We start from the raw sequence: 17,853 nt of genomic DNA, 5'->3' as shown, positions 1-17,853 counted from the left end.
TAGTCTTTGCAAAATTATTCTCTAAATTTCCAGAAAAAAAACATCTTTAAATAAAAACACAATTGTGAAAAAAAAAATTATCAAAAAATCCAAGTTTGTAGCTCTAATCGTCCTCTACAAAAATTCTAGTTAGTAGCCTAGTTGGCCCTTAGAAAAAGAATCTTCAAATCCCCAATGGATTGAATACCCTCCACCATTTGGAACGAATGTGGAAATTTTCAAAGATATAACATCCGTTAAAAATTCTGTTTAAATCTGAAAAATACCGAATATAGCCGTTATATTGGGGTTATGCGAAGAAGTGGGCCTTCAAAGGCAACTTTTGTCATAAGCCATTACAATATTCAAATACGAAAATTGAAAAAAAAAAAAACATATGGTAAATATGGTGAATCATGAATATACTGAATTTAGGGTGGTACTGATATATGGGTCCTATACGAAGACCTGGACCACCAACAATTTTCAGTCATAGACTGCAGTTCCCATTACGAACTCTAAATACGAAATTTAAAACAACTACGGTGAATAATATCGCAAAAAATATTATCATACCGAATATTGGGAGGCTAAACGAAGGCGTGGGCCTGAAATTTTTTGTCATAGGCTGTAGTACCCATCACGAATTTTAAATGTTCCTAAAATCACCAAAATATCGTATATGTGGGCTATACGATATCGTGGACCTATATAGACGTTTCTTCTCCAGGGTGTAAGGTGCTTGGAAAGAAGTTCTAGTTGGGATTTTTAAACAGTTCCATTGAAAAATGTAGCGAAAATCATCAAAATACCGAATTTAGGGAGGTATATAGGGGATATACGACATCGTGGACCCATATAGACAATAATCCTCCAGGGGGAAAAGTACTCAGAATGATCTCTGTTTGTGAATTATCAGATAATTTCATTGAAAAATTTGGCTATAACCATCAAAATACCGAACATCGGGAAGGGGGTGGTGTACCGTTGTATGGGGCTGTACGATATCGTAGACCTATATAAACAATTATCTTCCAGGGGGTTATGCACTAAAAAGGAATTCTTTGTATTAATTTTGGGACAATTCCATTGAAAATTTGGCTAAGATCTTAAAACCGTTGTATGGGGCTATACCATATCCTGGAGCGATATAGTCCATCTTCGAACTTGACCTGCCTGCACACAAAAGACTGGTCTGTGCAAAATATTAGCTTCCTATATTTATTCATTTTGACTCTAGCGGGATTACAACAGACAGACGGACAGGACTAGAATGTCTTAGAATTTTACGCTGATCAAGAATATATATACCTTACAAACGGAATGACTTACCTTTCATACTATGGTGAAGGGTATAAAACTATGTTCTTTGATCCAAAAGTCCTTGGAAAAATGGTCTTAAAAATCCAGATTTGTGGCTCTAATGGTATTCGAAATATCAACGTTTGTAGCTCTAATGGTCATTGAAAAACATTACTGAAAAATCCATGAAATCCTTGAAAAAATATTCTTTAAAAAATCCACATTTGTAGCTCTAATACTCCTTCAAAATATATTCTTCATAAATTTCCGTGTTTATGCATCCAATCGTCCTTAAAAAAAATTATATTGAAACAAATCATGTTTGTACCTGTGATGGTCCTTCAAAAAAAATATTCTCAAAAGGATTATCGCCTTGAAAAAATATTCTGAAAAATTTAATTCTAATGGTCCTGTATATATAGAATACTCTTTCGAAAATTTAATTGTAATGCCAGGGCTCCCGAAAATAAAATATCCTTTAAAACCCAGCGTTCGTAGATTTAGTGTTGCTTAAAAAATATATTCTCCAAAATTACAAAATGTTCTCTAAAATTCCAAGATATTTTTCTATTAAAAAATTCTCACCCCACTTAGTTCCTAATTTTAATATTTAAGCCATATACAACCCCCTCCCTTCTCTCTTCCAAAAGTACTATAATACCACAATGTGAAACACTTTGTTTATGAGAAACAATAAAACAAAAAACCCAACAATCATTCATAGTTGTTCTATGTCATCTCTTCATCTCATCTTAGTTTTAATATTAATCCACATTGTCATATTCTCTGGACATACAAAACTAAAGTTTTATTTGCAGCTATAGAAAACTAATCTAAACTAAACCAAAAAAATAAAAAAATAAAAAAAAAACAAATAAACAAACAACAGCTAAACAGCCGACAGCTGTCACAGAGTTGCTGAGTTGGTAGAAAGAACACAAAACAGAAAATAGAAAACAGAAAACGAAAAACATAAAATGTTACAGCGTTCCCAGCGTACCAAGAAGCAACACAAACATAACTAACCAAAAACTAAAGAAAAAAAAAACGCCCAACTAACAACCCTCACACCTTCCCAACGACCGGAACTTGTGACGTATGATTGTTACACACAGCCACAAATAACGCTCATACGCCACAATGGCCGGTCATTCGATGTTGTATCTTGATGTCTCTTTGATGCCCAATGAAAACTAAAGAAAAAAAAAAAAACAAAACCAAACGCATTTCCGGCCATTATTAGCAAATATATTCTTCTCTCATATTATTTTAGAACCGCTGGCGGTAGTATGTTGGGAGATGTTAATATATCGGCTATTTTGGATTCCTTCAGTGTCAGTTATGACAAAAGAGTAAGACCCAACTATGGTGGTAAGTAAAATGTATCCAATTGTTTTTTTTCATTTGATTTTCGTTCATGTAAAAACAAAAAACAAAAACAATATATGATTGTTTGTTTAAACAATGCAAAAAAAGATTAGCAATTTGAAAAAAATCTGAAAACAAAACTAATACCAAAACAAACGACTATCAACCCCCCCTTTAAAAAAACCCCAAAAAAAACATTTTTTTCATAAATTTCAAAACAATAACAAATACATTGGGAAATCTAAACCGAAAACTAACACCGTCTCATTGTAATAAATCATGTGTTAACCAAAAAAACAAATCCCCCCCTCATTTAACCAAAAAAGTTACAAAATCAACTCAATTCTTAGATTTACCAATCAGGTTCTAGGCAAACAAAAAACACATTTAGCCCCCCTCCGCCCTCAACCACTTTAAATATTCATTGTTTGTTTAAAGCATTTTGAAAGGGTGTTCATCGATTTTTTCCTTTTTTTTTAAATCTTCTAGTTTCATTTTTTTTCGACTTAATTTTGTTTTCATTTCACTGCTGGGTTGTATTGCTTTGATTGTTAACTTTCCATATTTTTCGTTTTTAATTTTAGTATAAATATCTCATTTGTATCTGTAGTTGGGGTGTTTCAAAATGAATTGATCCTTCCTTCAGTGGATTTCCTTTTATTCTCGTAAAATGCGTAATATAAATACACATGTCAATGGTAATTGCAGGATATATATATATATATATATATATATATATATATATATATATATATATATATATATATATATATATATATATATATATATATATATATATATATATATATATATGTATATATATATATATATATATATATTATTTTTTTAATTTCAATTCACTTGAAAAGTCTTGAAAACAGAAAATTCAAAGTATTAAAATAACAATAATTGTTATAATAATAATAAAAATAATTATAATAATAATAAAAATGAAAATAAAATAAAAAATTGATAATAAAATAAAAAAATGAGCTAAATTCAGATTTCTGATTCAAGTGCATCTCCTTGGTTTATTAACTCAGCTCGAGAAAGAAATTGACAAATATCCACCCACCAGTAAGGCAAAAAATTCAAATAAAAATGTTCAACATGAGCCCATCTGATAGAATAGAAGTTGAAAAAGGCCACCAAGTTGAGTATTGAAGTAAACTCCTACAGTCAGACTTTATACAGACCTGAAGTACACCGAAATAGAACTCTCCAAAAATTGGCCATTAAAATTGACTCTAATACACCATATGATCCGCTTAACGGGTGGGACTTTCCTGGATTTCAATTTCCAATGCAATCTCCATAGGAATTCAAGTTTCCATCCACAAATCGCATTCGCCCTGTATAAAATTAACTCCAATAAATATGGTCATAATAAGAACTCAATTCAAAATAAAACAAACATTCTGTTAATGTTTGACTTTGTATGGACCCTTCTGTTGATTTTAGAATAAAGAGAGTTCCGATTCTAAAGGTAGGCCATAGTCTATTGTCGAAGGTTTTCGCAATGTAACAACAATTTAATTTCAAAATCGGGGAAACACCCTGCCGAAATTAAGTTCTTCGAACTAGAAATTATGAAACATATCACAAACAGATAAAATAATTAAAAAGCGATTTATGTTCGCTATACCCTTCCCCATGCAAAAACTTAAATTATGGCCAAATTCCTCATATTTGGGAGTTTCGTAAAATGAGGCGCTACCTGTGCTGATTTCGCTGGGAATTCCACTCAAAACAAAAAATAAAAATCAGGAAGTACTTTAATTGGGGACTATGTCCGATATGTAATTTAAAGCTGTTTTGGTTGGAAATTGAGCCGAACCCGAAATCTACAAAATACCAGAAATCTAAAGTTGTTTCCAATAAGGAGATCCTATAGCGGACTGATATATTCCATTTTCAAAACTTCATATTTAAAAATTCAAACTCTATCACGATTGCAGTCGGACAAACGAACATGGCTAAATCGACATGGATTTTTTACTCTGATCGTAAGTCTACAGGGTGAGATAAAAAAAAACTGCAACAAATTCAAATGCCATAATTTTTACATTTCTTTTTTATTTTTTTTTTTTTTTTTTTTTTTTTTTGAATGAAAGCAAAAAATGTCGGAAATAGCATCAAATTTTGGAATAGGTTTAGATCTGTTCGAATTGATCAACTTTGGCATGAATTACGGCCTTCAAACGGCCAATAAAACCGTCACACGCTGCCCCAATGTTGCGCTGCGGTATTTTGATTCTTACAAGCGAAGCGCTTGCTTGAGGTGATCGACAGTTTGGATTTTTTTAGTGCCAAACTTGCTTTCCGAAATGCTTCAGACACAATAGTCCAACGGATTGGTATCCGCAGATTTTGGTGGCCATTGTGTGCTGGAAATAAAGCGAGGAACCTTATTTTGTAACCATTCTTGGGTGGCGCGTGCTGAGTCCAGTTAGAATGTCCAAGGCCTGCGGGCAAAATGTTTGCGTGCCCCAGGCTTTAATACACCCACCAGAATATTTTCGCGTTAACATTCGGCATTTATGTTGATGCCACGGTCGATTAATACGAGCGGAGAGCTACCATCCGCTGTTATGGCGGCCCACACCATCACCTTGGCCGGCGCTTGAGTTCTGGTGGCCAACCGAAGGTGTACATTTTCAGCTGACCTCTTTGGTCACTTTGTTGGTTTACAAACTGCTGGACAACGAATGTTTTCCCATCGGAGACGGAGAAACCCAAATTCGGCAGTTCACCACTTTCAAGCGCTGGAGTGTTCTAACCACTAGCCACTTGTAGTTTTCCAGCAAATATTAAGAAATCACACTATCGCGCTTGAATTTCATCACAAATAACTTTTCGCCTGGACAGTTCTCACGAAAATGCTTTTGTACGCTTGTAAACTAAATAATGAACTGTCACTGGAATAATTTTAACTGCTGTCGGACAAGTGGCTTGGAAATTACAGCAGTATGAAGTTGGTTGCAGTTTATTCATCTCATCCTGTATATGCATATCATGTATAGACGATTACGGACCCTGGCCGAAATTTCCAAAAGCACGTTTCTTAATCCTATTCGTAACTCAGAAAATAAATGGGATCCTTCTTAGTATACCCTCAGCCATATGGCTAGAGATGGTATATATCAATTGATACGGCCAAAACGTGCCTTATCACAATAACTGTTCTACACCCTAGGTCTCTTTAGACAAAATCCGTTTCAGGACATTTGGAGTCGATCGAGCTATGTTCGTCCATCCGTCAGTCTGTCTGACTTGATGACTGGTGGCTGACAGCTGATGGGCACGATATCTCTCGAAGGGAGTATCCGATTTGGTCCATACTTGATATATCGTGATATTATTATCAAACGATTGAAAGATCGAGTGTGGAGTTGGGCAATAACGGTTAACTCTTTCTGGTATCTTCCCCATTTTCAAAATAAATTTTACTGCTCAATTTAGGTCAGGTGCGAAAATGGACAATATCGGTCCACTCGATCAAGTACCTCCACCACATAGGGCAAAATTTGAAGAAAAGGTCTGCAGCTTTCGTTACTACTCCATGTGAGGTTCATCTGCCGATCTTCCTCTCTTCACTGTGGGACGTGGTTTGAAATCACTGGCTTCTCTCCATTTCAGTTTTTTCCGTTTCATGTCTCCAAGAGATCTTTGCAATTTTCTCCATCTGACTCCGTTTTCTAATATTTAGGTATCTTTCTGAGAGCGACAGCATGGAGTTATGAAGCTTCGAAATCAGGAGATATTTCCATTAGCATCGAATGATCCTTCTTCTCCTCACATTAACAGTAACCGGTTATATACCTTTCCTTCGTGGTAGAATTGTACTCTCCACGAATTTGAGACCTCGTTGTCGATGCTCTTAAAGAAATTAACTAAACTCTTTCTCTCTCTCTCTCTCTCTCTCTCCAAACTCGTTTTACCATTGGAGAAAGGACTGACTGATGAATTTTACCCACTTAACTCCTAGACCTTTTACAGCTTACTGCCGCTCTTAGGAATGGTTCGGCAGAGTTTGTATGACAATCGAACTCAATTATTCATCAAAAATGAGTAGGCTCTCACAGAAATCAGGGAGAAGGCCCTTGAATGAGGGGAACACTCCTCTGACTGTGTCGCATATGTTTGTAAATACGTTATCTCTCATGAAGATGGTACCATTTTTCTCAGGGGACTTTACTAGTCAGTTTATCAAGACCAGCGGTGCTCAAAACCGTGTTCTAGAACATGAACCGAAAAAAGAGAGGTAATTTAAGAGAAAACTAAAATTCTGTTTTTCTTTATATTTTACGGTTCTATTAATTTTTTTTTTTTTTAGACACGAATGTTTGCCAAATTAATTTATTGATTTAAATAAGCAAAGAGAAATTTGACTGAAAAGAGGAATTTTTTCTTGAGCACCGCTGATCAAGACACTCAACTTCCAATGTCCATGGTCCCATGAGGCTTAAATAAAAAAAAAAAAATAGGCACATTTCCGAATCAAATGGAATATTTTTAGAAGATCATAAAAGGAAATAGGTCTTCCCAAGTGGCTCTATATTCCTTAGATTTGTTTCTGATACCCGATTCACCCGATTCACACCCTTTATTACCATGGCCAGAAAAACTTGGCAAATTTAATTTACATTTAAATAACTTATAAATTTAAAAAATATTCTAAAATTCCCATTGACAAATAATTAAAACAAAAAACGAGAATAAAGTAATCGAACTAACGACTATGGATCAATTTTGTTTGAAATCATCCCCCCACCTCAAACATACCTCTGACCTTAAAAAAAAACCAAAATAATAACAAAAAAACCAACAACAAAATATTTTTGACAAAAATTTATTTGGATATATTTTTTTTGCAACTGATGCTAAATGACATTTCAGGACCCCCGGTCGAAGTTGGTGTCACCATGTATGTGCTATCGATCAGCTCGCTATCTGAAGTGAAAATGGTACATAAAACTTTAGCTATGTACCTCTGATAATTGTATTTTTTTCGATTTACTTCTTTAAATTTTTATTCAATTTTGAATTTGTTTTAATTTTTTTTAAGTTTGTTTCATTAGATATGTCTTCTAATTTAGTTAAGCAATATATACATGAAAAACCAAAAAAGAAAAAAATATAGTTTGTGTTTTAAGTGTTTTCGAAAAGAAAAAAAAACCAAAAAAAAAGAAACCCCTAAGAGTTTATTCAATGGAATTTTACAAATACGAAAAAAAAACAATATTTTCTATCAACACTTTTGTTTGTTCGAATACCAAAAAAAAAAAGAAATTATGCAAATTTTTTTAATACTCATATTGTTTGGCTTTTCTTTGTTTTTTCTCTCTGATTTGGATTTTTTTTTTGTCCGGTCTGTTTTTTTTTTTTTTTGTCCACTTTGTTTGTGTTCTGTATCCGTTTCTTCCAAAATAATTAGTGTACGTTCTCAACTTTGTTCATTTTCCTTTAACGAACTGCGGAATTCCTCTTATAAATAACATGGAGAATTTATATCCTCCAGTTGTGAAATTTATTTCTCAAAACCAAAATGAAAGTATTACAAGGTTTCGTTTGCAAAAAAAAAAAAATGAAAACGAAAAACAAAACTATGGCATAACGGTTGAGTAAATGCAAGAAAAATAGAATTGTTTTAAACGTAACGTTGAAAACGAAGATGAAGAAGCAGAAGTAGAAAAAAACGAGACTATGCGAAAACTCCTCCAGCACTCCAGTTATTTAGTTTAGTTTGAACACCACCCCCACCACCACTACTACTATCATCACCATCTACCACTTATTTGCCAACAATCAACACCTTTTAGACTTCCCCCTGCCCCTCCCCCCAATTCAAGCCCCGTTGGAAATTAGTTTGCCATCTGTTTGAGTTTTTAGTTGGTAGCTCGAAAAGAAAAAGAAAACTTGAAACATAGCAATAAATTTCTTCTTTATTTTCTCTACTTAACCTCAATTTTTCAAAATTATACTTGGCCTTAATCGAATGCCAACCATTTCATTCTCATTTTGAGTTTTTTTTTTTAATGTTTCGTTTCACAATTTCTCCATTTGCCGTTGATTTTTTGTTAATAGAGACTTATTTATTTGAAATTGCGTTTAATTTGCCTCTCTTTCTCTCTTTGCCTCTCTCAGAGATGAGGAAACCCATCACTCACACATTAAACCACTGGTTTGAGGTCAAAACAAAAACACCAACATTTAGTCATTTGTCCCCTCTCAAATAACAAGAATAGCTGTACCCTCTCTCCCCCTCTCACTTCTATGGCAAAAAAAAAATGAACAACGTTACTGCAACATTTTTCAGTAACAAATTCAATACAGATTTTGTAAAAAATTACCACTCAATAATCATACAAAAATGGATGTTGCGAGGCTAAGTTTGATTTGGTTTTCATTCGTCTCGACTAAACACACAAAAATTAGAAAACTTAGAAAATATTTTAATCCACATCATTCCAAACAACCAGCCATCCCATCCTCTCATCAGCCAATTGTCTTTTTTGCAATGTCAATCACAATTTAGAAATTTTTTCCCTCCAAGTTTTTATTTCAAGCATTCATAATAATTTTTCCACCAACAAAAACGACTACAAATTCTTACTCCAATTTAGCATCGACTTGTCTTCCGTTAACGTTGATCTCTCTGTGTAAAAAAAACTTCCTCATTGCAAATCAAACACCCTTTCTTTTCGAATTAGTCACAGAAGCATTTTTCCCACAAGTTAATGATTGACTGAAATTAGAAAAAAATAAAAAAATATATTTTTAGCACGAGTTCTTCATATTGTAAAAAAATTGCCAAGTGTGCAGGGTAGACCCTCGTGTATAAGAGAATTAACCAATTAATTATATGTATGTACAACCACCAAGTCTTCAATACATAGGAGACTTCATGTTTTCGAAACACCTCTAAATGTTTTATGCAGGGGAATTTCCAGGTAGTTTACTGTATATAAGAGATCCACAGAAAGATTTTTGTCTATAGTTTACTACCAGGCCTCATAGGTACAGAGAACCCGAAGTCATTACTTGTAGTAAACATTCAGTTCGTCAATATAACATACAAAATTTAGTGGAATATAGAAAATTCGAAGACCACCATATCCTCAGACACAAACAAAACAAAAGTCTGTTTTTTTATACACAGAAAATGTAGAAGTGTTTTTTTATGAGAAACCTAGAAAACCGGAGGAGGGAGAATGCCCAGAGAAGTCATACACCTTCTAAAGGTCTCCTAGAAATATAAGAACTTCGGAAGGTATGCCATAAAGAGAACAGCTTCCTATAAATATGAAACCATCTGAAGGGGTCCTATAAATATCAGATTTTCTGAAGGCCTCCTATAAAAAGAAGCCTCCTATGGATGGGAGACCTATAAAAGGCCTTTTATAAATATGAAGATTTCCTATAGGTAGAAGACCTGCTGGAGGTCTTCCATGGATATAATGTCCTCTGAAGATCGCCTATAAATAGAAGATCCTTTTAGAGTCTCCTATAGCTAGAAGATCTTAAGAAGGCCACCTAAGAATAGAAGTCCTGCTGAAGGTCTCCTATGGATGTAAGACCCTTTGAAGGTTTCCAAGGCATAAAAGACCTGCTGAATGTGTCCTATGAATAGAAGACCTGCTGGTATATAGGAGACCTTCTGAATGTCTCCTAAAACGAGAAGACCGTCTGATTCTGATTCTCATAAATAGATGGTCCCCTAGGGCCAAAAGATCTTCTGAAGGGCTACTATAAATGGAAGACCTGCTGAAGGTCTCTTATAAGTATAAAACCTTTTAATGGTCTCCTTTCATATAGATGACCTTCCGAAGGTCTTCAATACATAGAAAACCAACTTAAAGTCTCATATAAGCAGAGGACCTTCTAAAAGTCTCCTATATGTAGAAGGCCTTCTGACGGCCTTCTATGCTTAAAAACCTCTTAAAGACCTAAGGATCTTCTAAACATAGAATGTCCAAGGACTTCTTTGACAATTTCATGTTTTCTAGACATAGAAAACCTAGATATTTCTTCTAAACCTAGAGGACCAAAATACAAATAAAATATATCTGGGGTTATACTATACAAAGAAGACCTTAACATAGAATAATATCGAAAACCCGTCGGTCTTCAAAAAATAGAAGATCTTGGGGTCTTTTAAACCTATACAAACTAGAGTTTATTTCAGAATAGAGGAGGAGGTATTAGCAATATAAAGGATCAGGAGTTCTTGTATTCAAAGAATAGCTTAAAGTCTTATCTGATAAAAGGGTCTTGAAGCTCTAAAATATCTTCTCTAATGGGAAGTAATCTCTTCCATGCTTAGAGGGCCCATTAGGAGTCTTACTACGTTTATAGAGATTTATGAGGTCCTTTTTGTGAAGAAAAGCTCTAAGAGGGTTTCCACGTACAAATTATGAAGTCCTTTATATCTAGAGGAGCTCTAAAATGTCTTCTATGGCTGGAGGGCCTTTAAGGGGTCTTCTGTTTCTAGAACCCTTTCATGAGGTCTTCTATGTTTCAAATTCCCCTAACTGGACCTTTAAAGGCCTTCTTTGTTTAGAGAGGACCACTGAGAGATATATTAAGAGGCCTGGGTAGGGTACATGTAGGACAGAGGTCACCGAAGAATCTAAAGATCTAAAAGATTACCTTTTAAGGAGGTAAGGTTTTCTGCTTTTGAATGTCTGGTTAATATATTTTTAGGACACCTAATATAAAGAGGGCTTATATGTTCAGAAGAACTCTGAGAGGTCTCCTATGTTTAGAGACATTTTATGCGCAGAATATTTCTAAAAGATTAAATAGTCCTCTGCATTCAGAGAGCTTGTGTATATAGAATACCTATAAGAGATCTTCTACATCCAAAGGACATCTAATAAGTCTCTTAGAGTTTTTCGGTTTCTAAAGATTTGCATGGGTCTTCTAAGTACCAAAGACCTCTAGCAGCACCTTAAAGATGACTTTTATGTTTTGAAGGGATCAGGAAGAGATCATTTTCCTTAAGCATACTTTTGATGTTCCTACATGTAGAGAAACCCCTTCTGGATATTCTATAGGAACTTAAAATGTCGCTTATTGTCGCTTCTACATTTAGAGAATCTCTGAGGGGAGTTTCTTTATTTAGGCGGCTTCTAGCAGGACTTACTGAGATATATGAAATCTGAACCTCTAAAATGTATTCCATTCTTAGAGCAACACTAAGAGGTATTTTATGTTAAGCCCTTTAGAGGTTTTCTGTGTTTAAAGGGATTTTCCGCCTGAGCGTCCCCTAAGATATTTTCTACGTTTAGAGAAATTTCATACGCAGAATATATCCCAAAAAAGAAGACGTTCAGAAGGTCTTGGTTTTGTAGAAGACAAAAGGCTTCATTTTGTATTACACGTCCTAAATCTATCTATAGAAGTCCTGAGTTCACAGAAAAAAATCAGAGTGTCCTCTGTACAAAAATACCACCAGGACTCCATGTAAAGATGTCCTTCAGGAAGACATCTATATATTATCGTCTCAAATCTGCATGCTTGGCAAAATTCAACTTCAAGTTTGTAAATGATTTCGGTTTGTTTGCACACAGTGGTCAAGTTCAAGCACTTAAATCACCCGAAAACCGAATTCTAGTTAATCCTATCACTTTGTTCTCTTGTCCCCCTCAAAACCAAAAAAAAAAAAAAACTCATTAACTCCAAAATCGAATGGTAAAAAATGAAAAATATTACTAGACTTGCAAAAAAAAACAAAAAAAATAAAAGTAAATTATTTATTTTTAGAGATTAAATAACTTGACATCTCAAGGTGAACAATAAAGTTTAGAAAATTTATCTTAAAATAAAATATAATAACAAACAATCAATAAACCAGAGTAATGAAATGATAGCCAATAACAACCAACCATAAATGTAAATGTAACAAAAAAACAACAAATATTTAAATTTAATAAAAATGAACAACAAAAATTATTGATTTCAAAATGCAAAAACAAAAAACTAACTACTACAAAAGCAAACAAACGTGTGTGTGTATATGTTACAGGTCCCCCTGTGGAGGTTGGCGTCACAATGTATGTTCTCAGTATCAGTTCGGTTTCGGAAGTTCTCATGGTACATATGCAACAACAATTTAACTACTAACTCTACACTCAGCCAAAAAAAATCAATTATATAACAAAAATAAATATTATTTCATTTTTGTTAAGATTATTCACTCTCATTTTAATTTTTGTGTTACGTTTTATTTTTTAATTGTTTTTTTTTTAATTTAAGCTCCAAAATTAAATTTACAAAAAAAAATTAAAAAATTATTTAAATCAATTACATTATTTGTTTATGTGTATATTTACATATATAATTGTCATTATTTTGTTATTAAAACTCACGCCTATAATCAATGTGTCTTCATAATATTTTATTTAATCCAAAAAAAAAGAAAAATATATATAATTTATATTTATTTTTGAAAATTATGATAATGTAATTTTTATGTTTTACTTAAAAAAAAAAAAAATATTTGTGTTGTTGGTATACAGCACCAGATTTTTATAAGACAAAAATAAATATTTTATTTAAAATTAAATTATTTAAAAAAAAAAAACAAATTCAAAATTTTAATCTTCAAATTTTTGTACGATACATGCTTAGCGCTTTTGAAGCATTATAATCGTAAAATATTATTATTTTATTTTTTTTGTACAGAAAAAAATTACGAAAACTTGAAAGAATTCAGGGTTTAGAAAAAAAACTTCCCACGAAGTAAGAGCCAAATTGTTGTTGCAATGCATTCCAAAATATTGTTCTCTTTCTCTCTCACTGCGTACCTTTTGCTCTGATTTCTGACTCCCTAAATTCTTAAAGGTTTTCGTTCACATTCATTTTTCCTTGTTTTGTTAATATTTCAAAAGCAAAATATCCTCAAACATATATCATTATATTTTATGAAAAAATTTCAATTTTTGGTTTTCACATTTCAAAACTTTTTTCGTTCTTTTTAAATTTCGTTTTCAAATTCGTTTCTCTCTCAAAAAAAAAAAACCAAGACAAATTATTAAACAAAATTTTTAATATGTTTGAAATGAAAGCGTTATAGTTGATGTTGTTGTTGTTTCAACATTCATAAAAATATTTATATATCTAACAAAAAATAATATATATATACATATTAATACATAATGTATAATTTCTTTTCCTAAAAATAAAACATATATAAATGCCAAAAAAAATATATATATGAGTTGTATTTATTAAATTCTATCCTGTGTCTATATTATCTATGTTTTAAAGCAAACGGTTTTAAATACTCCCCCCATAATACTAATCTCTGTTACTATAACTCTCTCTCTCTATACCTCTCTATCTCTGTCTCTCTCACTCTCTTACTATTTGTTTATTTCTCTTGGTCATTTGTCCAACTCTAATTCCTATGATTTTGTTTTTAAATGAATTTCTCCCCAAAAACTCCCTTTCTCTGACAAAACAAACAAGAATTGTCACTCTCTTTCTCTCTATCTCTTTGTCGCTCTCGTTTTAACTCAGTTCCTCTTCAACGTCATATTGTCAAGCAACAGTGTTATAATTTGGTTTTTAATTTATTTTTTTGTTAATTTTTTTTTTTAATTTGAAAGCATAACCATTGGCCTTTTCTTTTTGTTATTCCGTTTTTTTTTCTTACAGCCATTTTTCGCATCCCCCCAAATCGTAAAAGTTTTGTCGTACTTCGTTTACTTGCTCCATAACTATCTCATTCTGCACGACATTATATATCCGTTTTATTTGTTTTAGTTTTTTTTCGAAACATTCTCCACCAAACCTGCGGCGCCCATCAGGTTCGTAGGCTTTAATTGTAGGTTGATAGCATTTTTTACATAATTTCGCAATGACCCACGAGGATATTTTTGAGGAAAAATAAATCTCTTCACCATTATTTCGTTGTGGTTTTGTATATACAAATACAGTTCACTATATTTTACAAAATCGCGATTTTTCCAACTTCAAGCTGCTGTACATAAAATCGAAGCAATAAAAAACCACAGCAAAAATTACACTGCAGCACAATACACTGCAGAGCACATACAAATGACCAACATATTGCTGCTGTATTTAAGTAAATTATCACCTATGTACACTTACACTTCCGTTATTTAAATATTTATTTGTTATTGTATTTATAAATGTTTTTGTTATTTTGTATGTTTTTTTTTTTTTTTTTTTTTCACGAAAACACCCCTTAGGAATATTATGTTAGGATAAGCTCTAGATATTTTAAACAACATGTAATGAGGGCCGAATTTGTAATTAATTATGTAATTAGAACCCTCGGTAAATCCGCAAAATTTTTTAAATACACACAACTAAATTTCATTATAGCAGTAACACCTCTCGGAAGTACTAACATTATTTTTAAAAAGGGCGCGTCACTTATAGATATTTGAAAACTATATTAATAAAAAGAATACAATAAAAATATCAATTTGAACACCTATATTTAAATGTCTTTCAGAAATGTTTACAAAAAAAAATTCAAAATACCCAAAAAATTGAATTTATGCTAATAATATTTAAAACAAGTAAGCAAAGGCGGGCTGGTGATATCCTACAACACTAGAATATATTGAAAGCCCCCTTACGTTCAAAACTATTTTGGAAGATTGTTTTTTTAAACAATACCATAGAGACCTTCCCAGATGTTACTTTTATTTACACACCCCGCCGTGTTGTTATGTATTCGAAATAAACCTGCGGTCCATTTGAACCCCTAAATATATATCCCCATAACAATAAGCTTTAATTCTGGCCCTTACCCTACCCCCATGCAAAATTTCGTGAAGATCGGACGAAATTGCGACCTTTATATAATGCCCTCAACACATAGTGATACCGACTATGTGTTCTCGATAAAATTTGGCAAAGGTATTTCCGAGCTCTATAAGATATCTGGTACCAAGTATCATTGTTGTCGAATGCATATTTCAAATATGAGGGAGTTAAGCACAAAATCGGGAGCTATAGCTATATCTGAACCGATTTTCACCAAATTTGATGTACTTGCTTCTAGACTAAATTCGGTCAGATGTGCCGAAATTCGGGTAATTTTGAGGGAGCTATATCCAAATCTGAAGTGATCTTGATAAAATTTGGCAAAGGTATTTCTTCGACGAATCTGAAATCTGATACCAATCATAATTTTTGTGGGCTGCATATTTCGAATGTTGGGTACTTAAACACCAAATCGGATAAAACCTCTTTATGGGAGCTATAGCTATATCTGAATCGATTTTCTCCAAATTTAATGTACTTGCTTCCAGACTGAATTCGGTCGGACTATATGGTGCACAATTAACGCGAAATCAGTTGAAGATATGTATGGGGGCTATATCTAAATCTGATCTGATTAGCACCAGTTTCAAGATGGAAAATTTCATCTCAATCGGATATTAAATGCGACCTGCACTCCGTTCACAAGAATACATGGACAGAAGAAGGAACGGACTGACAGGCATAAATCGACTCAGAAAGTGAAAGTGAGAAGATAGTCAAAACTATCTTAAACACCCGCGAATTCAGCATATCTCTCAAAGTCTTTTCTATAAAATTAAGATTCTAAATAAAGCATAAACATTTTTTATGAAATTCACAAAAGTAGCTTAAAATTATCTTTAAATAAGCTTTTATAAAAAAAAATCTATAAACATCAAAAATATGCTTAGGAATATACGTTAGATGTTCATTTAATTGGTAATCATTTCATAAATCCCAAGAAAAACGCTAATAGTCCAAGTCAAAAGTCACAAGACATTCACTTTGAAATATTTACTATAAATAAATAGGACATTATTTTTTAAAAATAAATTCCATAAAATCTAAAGTTCAGCAGGAAAAATTCCTGAAAATATTCCATAAAATTAATTATAAAATACTCAAACATTTAAACAAAGATGCACAAATAAAGACCTGAACAAAAATACTTAAAAACCGAATAAGCCTAATATATCTCTCATATTCCTGCAGCAAATATTCAGGAGATCCTGTAGGAAACATTTAAATCTCCCCGGTTCTACTTTATAAAGTAAAGTTTTTTTTTTTTAATATTTACAATATTAGATAAGAGTGTCCTCCGAAAAACATTTATAAAAAAAAATTAAAGAGCTCTTCATAAACTCAATGATGGTCCCTTAAAATATTTTCCATGAAATCAATTGAAATCGAACCTTGGCCGTCACATCATAAAAGACGTTCAAGTGTAGGTCTGATAGTCTAACCGGGAAAATACGACATTAAAAATATAATTCTGTACAAAAATATTTCCGCAGTATACCTTAAAATCCATCAGAAAAATATTACGATTTGAAAACTTTATTTCATTAAATAAATTCCTAAAAATCCCATAGTATAGCCCTAAAAGGTCACCAAGAAAAAGTACACAGATATTATATATTTATATAAAATTCCTTCAAAAATTATCTTTGAAATCCATGTCCAAAGCTTTGCAAGTTCCCCAAGAAAAAAGAGGTAATATTTAATGGGTACAGCGCCAGAAGAAAGCATTTAAGAATAAATCTTTAAAATCCCTGATAAATCCTTATGAGAGTAGTCCAATAAAAAAATATATATATATTTTTAAAGCCACAAATAAATTTTGATATTCAAAACTCCAGAGTTGCCATTTTTAAAACCACTGTATAATATAAATGCCGCAAAAAATTAGGTATATTTTTTTTAAGTGGATAGACCTTTCAGAATATTTCACAACAAGATAAGCATATTCTAAAACAACATCTCAAAAAATGGCATGTGCATAAAATATGCCCATAATCATTCGAAAAAAAATGATTTCAGAACTAACTCTTAAAATAATCAAAGATATATATAGTTATTTAAACAATAAAAATTTATGAAATGCTCCATAAAACTGGAAAATTTAGATTAGAATAACTGCTGCTATAAAAAAGGCCCATGGGCGACTGATAGCATTGTAGATAGTCCCCTCGGAAAATATTTAAAAAAAAATAATTATTAGAACTTAAATTTCAGAACTGAAGTTATTTTTAAAAATGTAAACCTAACAATCTACCTTACATCAAAAATATAAAACAAATTAATATTCCGTAAAACTGAAAAGATTAGAACTGAAAATTCCCACATGAGTAAAGGTCCAATATACCACAATTTTCTATAATTTTACTTTAATTTCATATAATTATTTTGCAAAATATT

At 32.3% G+C, this 17,853-nt stretch overlaps 1 protein-coding gene across 1 annotated transcript in view; it reads left to right on the top strand.

Annotated features, from left to right (window-relative positions):
• The window catches only part of MdRdl (gamma-aminobutyric acid receptor subunit beta), a gene marked incomplete at its 5' end in the record, with an annotated part of 145,413 nt that overhangs the window by 52,947 nt on the left and 74,613 nt on the right, over nt 1-17,853 (top strand). Inside the window, 2 exon segments of the mRNA NM_001305119.1 lie at nt 2,555-2,652; nt 7,549-7,616. Of these exon segments, the coding sequence (NP_001292048.1) occupies nt 2,555-2,652; nt 7,549-7,616 (166 nt within the window).

Source organism: Musca domestica, unplaced genomic scaffold (assembly GCF_030504385.1).
Source record: "Musca domestica strain aabys unplaced genomic scaffold, Musca_domestica.polishedcontigs.V.1.1 15, whole genome shotgun sequence".
NCBI classification, from domain to species: Eukaryota; Metazoa; Arthropoda; class Insecta; order Diptera; family Muscidae; genus Musca; species Musca domestica.
The sequence above is the reverse complement of the archived record's forward strand: the minus strand, read 5'-3'. Positions and strand labels throughout refer to the sequence as shown.